General features: G+C 36.7%; 1 protein-coding gene across 1 annotated transcript; it reads left to right on the top strand.

The window, feature by feature from the left end:
* The first annotated feature begins 752 nt into the window (after window positions 1–752).
* On the top strand, window positions 753–8,198 carry LOC128228188 (carbohydrate sulfotransferase 4-like). Its single transcript, XM_052939351.1, has 6 exons — window positions 753–1,168; window positions 1,481–1,537; window positions 3,113–3,314; window positions 5,476–5,559; window positions 6,164–6,279; window positions 6,792–8,198. Exons 1-6 carry the CDS (start codon window positions 1,075–1,077, stop codon window positions 7,517–7,519), a joined length of 1,281 nt encoding a protein of 426 aa, XP_052795311.1. The 5' UTR covers window positions 753–1,074; the 3' UTR covers window positions 7,520–8,198.
* The last annotated feature ends 2,220 nt before the right edge of the window (window positions 8,199–10,418 follow it).

Genomic DNA, 10,418 nt, shown 5'->3' with positions numbered 1-10,418 from the left:
TACTACCACACAATGTGGGAGACAAGCGCTAATTCGATATGCAATCAGTAGTTCTGTTTGTATTAATTGGTAATTGGTAAACGTGCAGCATGCATGCATACAGATGCCTTCATGAAACATTAATTTAAACTTAGACGGTAAAAAAATGCTCGTTGCTATAACATAACTAAGAACGTACAAAAATACATATACATGGAAATTGATTTGGATATGAGTATTTGTTTTAAATGCAACAATGCAAAACAAATATTTTCAAGTTATTTTGCGGACTGAAACAGACAACTGCTCTTTGGGTGTAGTTTTTTTCAAAACGGAGTATTTTTGGTCAATTTTATTTAAATGCTTTGACAATGGCCTGTCAATCTCAATCTCCTATTGCATGGTAAAAGAATGTCCAATCATCATAGCTCTACATATATATTTGGTTTATGAAAATATTGAGGTTAAATCTAAAGACAATACAATAGAGATGCTCAAATTCGTATGAAAAATCAAACAGTGTTACCATATCGTTTAATTAATTAATTTATTTGTGTGTTTTTTAATTCAATGGTACAGTCATGTATTAATAATGTTTACTCGCGACAACACTGAAAGAATGTGTGTAAATAAATGCAAAATAAATGCACATATACAAGTTACAATTGTATATGTATACAAATATTAAGTAAGTCTGGTACAATATACATAATTAGCACATGCGCTTTTCGGTGCAACCAAGCACATCAAACAGTCACAGCCTAGGTTATCATGTTTACCTGTAGGATGAAATACGCCGGGTTATGGTAAAACATGAAACACACCTGGTTAAGGTAAGACATCTTACCTGTGCCTGTCAACAGACCTATGCATGATTGATAAACATATCTTCATTTTCTTTCATTATTCTCAGATCATCAATACAACTCAATCGATGGCTTCCATTGATCACTATATATGGATGAAATCTAAATAGTGTGCATTCAACTGAAATGATTGTAAACAAATAATACCGGGGTTATACGCATTTTGCGATGAGCAATTTAAGGATATATAATTCCAAAAGTGTTCAAGTGAAATAAAGCGGATTTTAGTATGACCCTGGTATTTAATTATTTAAAAAGAAGACGAAAACGACTAGTGTGTTTGGCAGTGATCTCCGGCTTAATCTTATTCTGTATTTGGATTGGTGAGTTCGCTTTATCTTTTGCTTGTATTAATAAAATATATTAAAAGTGCTTAAGCTGCTGTTTTTTGTAAAGTTCTTAAGATGGCCTCTTATCTAAACTATACATATGATACTTCTTGCCATGTAGTTTTATATGTTATTTCCGTCGAATTTGAAAATCAATTGTTAAAACTACACAATAAGACAATATGTAAACCTTGCCTAACTCTCTGCTATTTTAAATATCCAGAGCCCCTCGTCCAGCCTTTAAAAAAGCCCCAGGCCTGTAACTGTCAATGTGAATTTTTAAATTAAGGTCCATTGTCATTTCAGGCACGAGTGATGAATCGGGGGAGCCAAAGTTGGAAGATCCTACCGTGATAACGCTTCGTAAGTTGGTTTATATATCCTCATGTACGATGAGAACATAAACTTAGAACCTTAAACTTAAATTTCTTGTCAATTAACCTATATAAAAACACATATGAGTATGGCATGTAAATCCATTACTTACTTTTACCTGCAACAGTAACAATAGACAAATGTTGGCGATCGCACGGCTGCGCTCTTGTTAATGTACACTTGTTTTCGTAACATGCATTGTTCAATACAACGATAAAACTAATACATACAAATGGTGCATTTATACCAAACATATAAGTTGAAATATAAAGCTAGTAACAACGTACTTGCGAATTGTCCCAATGAGTATACAGATACAGTCAAAGCCCGTTGGCTCGAACTCGCTTGGCTCGAACTAGATGTAAAGGGCCGATTTCTTCCTACTGAAGGTAAACATTCCCGCTTGGCTCGAATTTTCCGACGCTAGAGGTATTTTTGCCGATCCCTGGGAACTCGAGCCAACGGGGTTTGACTGTATATCAAGTCATACAATACAAGGAGTAAATCGTATTAAATGTAATTGAAGTTAAACTATTTACTTCTAATTATTTATTACTAAATGTAATTACAAAAGGCTGCGTTCTCTTCTCAGCGTGTGTATGTACCACCTTATTAATTACATCATAAATGCTACGTCTGAAGGCAACATTTTGCTTAAAATGAAGTCTAAAAACAAAGATAACTTTTCTTTTACTACACCATTTTAATGAAACAAAAAGCAGTCTATGCCGCTTAAAGAGCCCGCCTTCCTTTTGTTACCGGAGTTTCGACAAACCTGGTTCTAAACAATGTTTTGACAGTGCTCCGTCAGAGGGCCGTTTTATGAAAAGTTTGTCGAAGTGATTTCAGACCCTAAACTCTCAATCAAACTCTGGTAAACGGCCGAAGGCGGAGCTTCGTAAGGGCGAAGGACGGTGCCATGTTTCATTTCAAATGGTGAAGTTATCTTTGTTTAAAGTCTTCATTCGAAGCAAAATTTTGTCTTCCGATGTGGCATCTTTGACATAATTTATCTCGTGGTATAAAAGCACTGTCTTCTGGCAGGTTTAGAAAAGCACAGTAACAAGGCCAACAGCAGTTAACTTCTGCCACACACACTGCCCCACACACTCGCTCACGCAAACGCACAAGCGCATATTTTCAGCTGCACTTTAGAACTTAGACGGGGCCACGACGAACGCCCACTCTAAAATTGTTTAGGCATACGTTTTATGTCAATATGCAATACGAAAAGATTATGCACAATTGCGGATTCTTTCATTTCGAACGACTACAAGCTCAAATAAACTCATTGAATACATGTATTGGTCGAATTAATAGACAAGAGGCACTGACTTTCTTCGTTGCACCTCAAAGTGCGCCCTGAGCCCCCCCCCCCCCCGCCATGTGAAAAATACAAATACAACAAAAATGCAAATACAACATACACATTTGTTTTAGTTGAAAGCCTTTGTAGCGGGATTTTTCACACAGCTTTACATTTCACAAAAAAAAACATGTATGAACCTTTGACAAAATATGAATTACCGCCTGCTTCACAGTATTGAACCTCTCTCTTTGCAGCCTTGGACACCAATGGAAAATTTAACGTAGGTGATGACATCATCCTAAGCGCCTATATGAACAGCGGTTCACGATTCACGGGACGCTTGCTGGGTTTCCGTCCGGATACGTTCTACTTCTACGAGCCGCTGTATAAATTTTCCGTCTGGGACTATTTTGCTGGAAAGGATATGCGGTGTAGCACCGTTATCGGTGAATGCAGGTACTTCTTAAAACAAGGGAAGTTAGAATGAAAACGTGTGATCTTGCCGTTTAATGACACAAAGATGGATGCAAAAGCCAACAGTCAGTCCTAACAAGAGACATAGCGATATATCCCAGCTTTTTCTGTCCGTTCTCTGGCATTTACACGTAACACACAATTTTCTTTTTCACATTTACGGGGTTCCGATTTGTAACACAAGCAAAAGTTGATTGACGAGTTTGTGTCACAAAGATCTATAGAAAATGGCTATATTTTGCTAGATTTCGACTGAGCATTACCAGGGCAAACAAATAAAGTTGTTTCAAGCTATCTTTCAAATAGAGAAATAGCAGGTAAGCTCTTTACAACATTTTACCAAGTAAAAAAGAAATTGTAAATAATTAAATTGTTTACTTCAAAAAAGTTCACTTTGTACAATGAAACAAATCAATGATACTCAAAACAATTTTAAGAAGTTTTCTTTTTCATATATAAACTTTAATGACATCAAACATTTCGTTCACTTATCATATGAATTATTTGTTGTTTATTGAAACACTAGTAACTGTGTATTTCTTCTGTCAATGTGTATGACGATTGTATATGTAACATCACGTTTTCGTGTCGACAGGGTCATGGTTTATTGCAAGATATGAAAGACGCGGAGTGTTTTCCAATGAATCGTCTTTCGTAGAGGAACAGTCGTATCGTTCTACCTTGAAGTATCCGCCAATGACAAAAACGGCAACAACTAGTACACAGGAGGAGCTTATATTCACTTACATGGAGCTACTTCAATATTAACCATTTACACTCCATCATTTTGTATTAACTATCTGTTTGTCTTTGAATGTCATTTTGTTAATTGAAAAAATGTATGAATGCTGTTAAGCAACAATGTTGATACTCATACTTTTACGCACAGTTAAGTTATATTTCGGATTCGATTCGTATACATGGTCACGCCTTTTCGATAGTTCGTTTCGTTTTCTGTATGATTCCGGTATGATTTTATTAATATAACCAATGTTAGAGAGGATGTTCTGGTTTTCGCTCTTAAAACTGCGTCTATGTTCAAAACATTTGTCTTCACATGACTAAATGGCTCAGTAAAGTCATGAGTGTATCTTAGCATGACAACAGCATTCGTAAGCTGTATAACTTTCTTGACAAAATCAAAGCCCGGAACATGGTCTAAGCATTCTCGGACATTGTCAAATATTTACCCAACTGAATGCATTGTCTTACTATATCATGTGTTTAAAGTAAGACGACGGGAATTGATTATTGTCTATCTTAAATGATAAAATAGTTATATTTTTAAGAAGAAACCATGTAGATCGCCATCTGAAGAAATTCATCGTTTATGAGTAAATCAATTGAGTAAAACTGCTATAACTTGTGCCTTTCTTACTCTAAAATAAAGTCCTTCAAATATTGATCAAACAATTATAATAACACACTTTCTTCAAAGACAGTCAAATGATTAAAAATGGTGAGATGAGATTTGTTGAGCTAGTTTCTCGTTTATGTTGGTACACGTGCTGACTTTCGTTTTTGGCTTTCGCTTGCGTTGCTTTTGGTCAAACGCATGACCTCTTATTGTGTCACATAGGAAACACATGCATTTGTATCTCGCCGTATCTCGACGATTACGACTCTTAATGTTTAATTAATACTTATTTCGAGTTGTAAGTAAAATGTGACATTATTTTGCATTTTTAGTGGCCTGGAAGAATAAACTATGGCAATAAAACTAAACTGTGACTTTTTCAATTTCATCATGATTCAGTACGCGACATCAACGAAATTAACCGTAACTCATGTTATGTTGGTTGTTTTGTTTTTAATTATATTCATGACGTTAAACATATATGAGTTAAGAATGTTCGTGTAAAAACGATGCAACGTACCACTTTGATGGACCCAATGTGTGTTGTTTGTTGTAGATTAGAAAGGAACTGAGACACTTTCTACACGCGTCCGTGACACAAACTCGTCATCCATCTTTTTCTCGTGTTGCAATTTTGATACTGTGGAATAATACTACCTACACGCTACACGCAAGTTTAGTAACATTAGTAAGTTACCGTCTGCCAATATAACGTTCTGATAATTGTGTTTTCATTCAACGAGACAACTACACATATTTGACGTTGTTTTTTCCTTTCTTTTTCAGACGAACAAAAGTCGATGACATCAATTTCTTTCGACCAAATCCATATGAAAATACTAAAGAAAAAATTGTGAAGAAAATTCCAAAGTACGTTCATCTTAGTTGATGGGGGTGGTGATGATGCAATTACGAGTGGATTTAAAGCTGCACTCTCACAGATATACCATTTTTACAACTTTTTTTTATTTTTTGGTCCTGGAAAGAGCAGATTTTTGCGTGATTATCTGCAAACCAATGAGAAAAGATTGCTGACAAAAACTCCGGTCGTAGATTTTCATATTTCCGTTCGAAAATTAATGTTTAATGGCTTAAACCGTTACTAACAGTTTAAGAAAAATGCATAAAACATCAGTTTTTGAACTTAAGTATAAAAATCTGCAATACAATTTTTGTCAGCAGTCTTAAATAACTGGTTTCTTTAGATTTTCGCCAAAAATGGCTCGTTCAAAGACAAATAATTAAAAAGTTGAAAAAAAATGGTATATCTGTTATAGTGCAGCTTTAACACTAAATTTCTTATTGGAACACAAATAAGTGCATACAATATATTATTCCTTTATATATCTATAAAGTCGCATCTATTCATTCGAAAACCAAATTTGATATGATCGTTTTTAATGAAGTTAGTTTTCAAGTCATATTTTATTTCGGAATTGTTGTACGTACACACGTGTATATACCTATGTTGCAGCTCCTTGAAGCCAACAGAACTTCTGTTATCGGTTGTGTCCAAGATACTGTCATGTGACCTGGTGCCACTGAAAGATGTCATACAAGATCGCGTTCAAGAGTTGTCATCTTACGTCGGTATGGATAGACATTGATCGCGAAAACGATAAATAAGTACTGTAATGGTATGCTTCATTTGGAGCTCCTCGGCCATTTTTATGGAAAACAACCTCGGATGTATGCCGGTACATCAGTTGAAGTTGTTCATTATTGTTTTAATTATATCAATAATCAACTGTAGTGTTTTAGAGCTGTATTTATTGATCTAAGTTTAAATTGATTGCCAGTGTCAGAAGTGTTTTATTGCAAACATAATTAAGAGTCCCAAGAGTAAAGTCATAAAGTTTAACTGCTAAATAAAATTACTACGCGATCTTCTTACAGCGGACTTAAAAGGTACCGCTTTTTGAGTATGTAAACCGTCCAAATACATCCGATGTTGTTTTCGATAAAAAAAAATGGCAGAGGAGTTCCGAATGGTTATGCTTACCATGTACCATTAATACTGCCTTATACTGTAAGCAGTATGTATGTGTTCGGGGAAAGTATTAATCGTAACTTTATACTTACATGTATCAACCTTATTGCAGGTCCCTCCTGGAAGACCTACAGAGACTGTCTCTCCCGATTTATTGGGAAGAGTGTCTGTCTGAGGGATCTGCAGGATGTGTGCAGACGAAGCACTGTCCGTTTCATCAAACTCCTCCGCCTTACTCTCGGTTCTTTACAACCTCTTCTGGAGAACAATGAGCATCTGAAAGTTGTCCACCTATTTCGAGATCCACGCGCAATCATACATTCCCGAATGTACACTCGGTACTATCCCACGAATGAAAAGGAACAAGAAGCCGTAGCGAAAGGTTTATGTGATAAAATGCTAAAAGACTATTTCTCTGGAGTAAAACTTATGAAGCAATATCCAGGAAGAGTGATGTTCTTGTATTATGAAGACCTATTAGAACATCTGCATGTGAGATTAAAAGAACTGTATTCACTCCTTAACATTGAGTACAATGCAACATTAGTAGATCATCTAGCCGAAATAAATGTGAATTTAGCTCCTGCAGAGAAGGGCATCAGTTTCCGCTCAGATCGGCAGGGGAACAATTCAATATGGTGGCGAAAGTACATGACCTGGGATGACGTGGCGAGTGTGGAGGCGGTCTGCGGTACCGCCATGCGCTACCTTGGCTACACTTCCTTCGACAGCGTCACCCAGCTACGAGATCTCACTGTAAGCAGCTACCGTATTCCACAAATGTTTCATTTGACCGACATAATATCTGAAAGCTACTTTCATGGAACTGTGGAATACTAAAAGTTGTCTGTTGTATTGAATTAACTCTTTTATTAGTGCAACGCACAATATTGATCGTTACGTACACGTTGCGTTTTAGCAATACATTTGTGTACTATATTGTGTCAACTATCGTTTCTTTTATAAACCGTCCTTTTCATACAAACGTTTCAAAGAAAGCCCCGTGTCAAATAAAGACCACCCATACGTGTGGCCCTCCGTGTTATCCGATCTGATTTTTAACCGTCATTATAGCTTTGTTTAATAAAACAGAATGATCGTTTTTTGTCACAATTTGTCCAATTACTGCCTTCAGCATTTTTAATCCACTCGGACTTTACATGTCCCAAATTATGATAAAAAAGACAATTAGTTCATAACGTATAACAATCGTAACAACTTGGGCATCTCCAGCAAGCTTCGAGATTTTCAGTCGATAATGTTGGATAGTGGCCGAGGTGTTCCGATTGAACGTGCATTCCAGCACGATTGCCGTAGCATGGCAGGCTTTACACGACATCGCTATAATGTTTCCTTAATTAACAAATACAATGTATTTGTGCAAACATATTTTAAGTTTTGCTGTTATTTGTATGTTTTATATTGCTTACTCGTGTAAATTTATGTTTATGCATTGTGTGTTTTGTTTGTGAAACGGATGCCCAGATGGGCCTAGTTTTTGAATAAAACTGAAACTGAGCTTATCGGTGTTTATGTTTTGGTATTGTAATGTTACTTGTTCGTATAGCACGATAATGTAGTGCTTTATTATTTTTTCAATACTATTTATTAAATGAAGAATGAGTTTATGGTACTAGAGTTAAATAGGTGGATGATCCCTTAAAACTAAAAAGTTAAAAGTAAAGGTGTAGTCACACTCTAGCGTATGATAGAAACGTATGTATTGCGTGTGAAAATTTTAGAAAAGTTACTTATACGCACAGTTTTCGAGCGATTAAACCCGAGCTATCGACTACAGTCCTTTACAAACGTATGAATAGCGTGTGAACAGCGTTTGTATAACGTATAACCGACGTACAGGTAGCGCATGAGAAACGTTTGCGTACGTGTGTTAGCGTATGTCAACTAAAGTCACCGTCAGTGTAGCGTTTATCACCGTGTGGGTAGCGTATGCAAGCGTATGAGTAACGTATGCATAACATAAGTGAGCTTCTGAGTAACGTTTGCATAACGTATGTGAGCTTATGAGTAACGTTTGAGCTGAGACTGCATGTGCTGAGATGCAGAAAGACCTGGAGGAGCCTAACTCTGTCCATTCATCGTCTAGAAAAAGATCTCAGGATCCAAACAATGACATCCCTGAGTCCTTGCAGAAGAGAGTTGCTGAGTCTGGCAGCATCCTTAAGATGGGAAGTTCCACTTTTTGAGGAATTTGACAGATATGTCACGCCATCCCTCTGGAGTAGTGGGGCAGTTCATCACCTCAGGCAAATACTCATCGATTATGGCTTGGCTTTTGGCCTCTGTAACAACGACTGACATGGTGCTATGCGGGACCCTCCATCCATACTGCATGTTTGCATAAGCGCTGACGCAAAGTCAATGCAAGCTTCAGACCGGGCTTTAGGGAAGGCCTGTATCTAGTATGATTTTTGGACCCACCCTCTGTAGCAGCTCATCATACATCTCAGGGGGCATACGCAAGAAGTTTTTGAACGATCTCTGGTGCTCATTTCTGAGTTCAACCATGAGCTGGTCATACAGGCCAAACTGACGTCGTCGTCCAATCCATGGTCTCACCCAGATTTTGGCGTCTTATTTTCCTCCTCCTTCTTCCTTGTCTTCTATTTCGTTGAGCATAATAAATTGTTAAATTTATAAGTTCGTAATGGTGTTGGAGAAGAGCTACCCTCATAGTCTCTCTGTCGATCTACAACTGACGAAGATGAGGAAGTGGAACCCTATATATATTTACAACTCAACTGACCACTTTCATGCCATCGTGTGAGATGCGTACTTGACATATGAGTAACCTACCTTTAGCGTCACTCTAGCGTATCAAGCTTATGTCTAGCGTATGATGAGCATATGCGTAACGTATATGCTATACGCTCGCATACGCTGAAAATGTTTGAACATGTTCAAAAAAATAAATTGGCCTCTGCGTATAACAACCCACACTGACGTATGTTCAAGGTTCAATGCCCAGTTTCAGACCTAGCGTCTCACTTTTTGTTACTGAGGCAAAACATCATTCAGTCTTTTTAAAGTGACACTCTTATTCAAAAGCAATACATACACACGTATAACAAACATCAATTTTGAGTGATAAACCTTTGACAACTTACTAAATAATGCATTTATGGAAAATATTAATGAATGATTGTAACCGTGTATTTAACGGCTGAAAACGCAAAAATATTAAATGATTGGTGAGTGCTAAAAGATTTACTGTATTCTACTATCGTCTCATAAGGTAGAATTACGCACCTTTCTTTCAAATTTAACTCGTTATCCTTCATAAGAACCATTGTTTTCGACATTTATTCATCCTTTTTGATATATAAAAACAATTGTATTAATTGTGGTAAATCTTATTTGGGAGTAAGAGTGCATCTGTAATGAGTGTGGACATTGATTAGCTTTATTCATTTCACCAGTCTTAAGCCGTATTGCCCTTTTCAGCTACTACCATTGATCTGACCGCGTAAGTGGGTTCATCGACCATTGCACTAACACGTAATGACTCCAGGCGCGATCAATCATCTTTTACCATATCTTGTTTCGCTACAGATAACTTTTTAGGCTTTCGTCTCTGAAATTGGCACAAGAAAGTTTAACTCCGTGCCGCTTTTAAAATTTTATTAAACTTGTAAAGTTTGTAAAACATAGCAGCCATAAGGATCTTATACTGTATTGTAAGTATAGAAATACTGTTGAAAGGGAAGTTAAAAGTGCC

Source organism: Mya arenaria, chromosome 3 (genome assembly GCF_026914265.1).
Source record: "Mya arenaria isolate MELC-2E11 chromosome 3, ASM2691426v1".
NCBI classification, from domain to species: domain Eukaryota; kingdom Metazoa; phylum Mollusca; class Bivalvia; order Myida; family Myidae; genus Mya; species Mya arenaria.
Note: the sequence above shows the minus strand (reverse complement) of the source record. Positions and strands in the feature narration are given on the sequence as shown.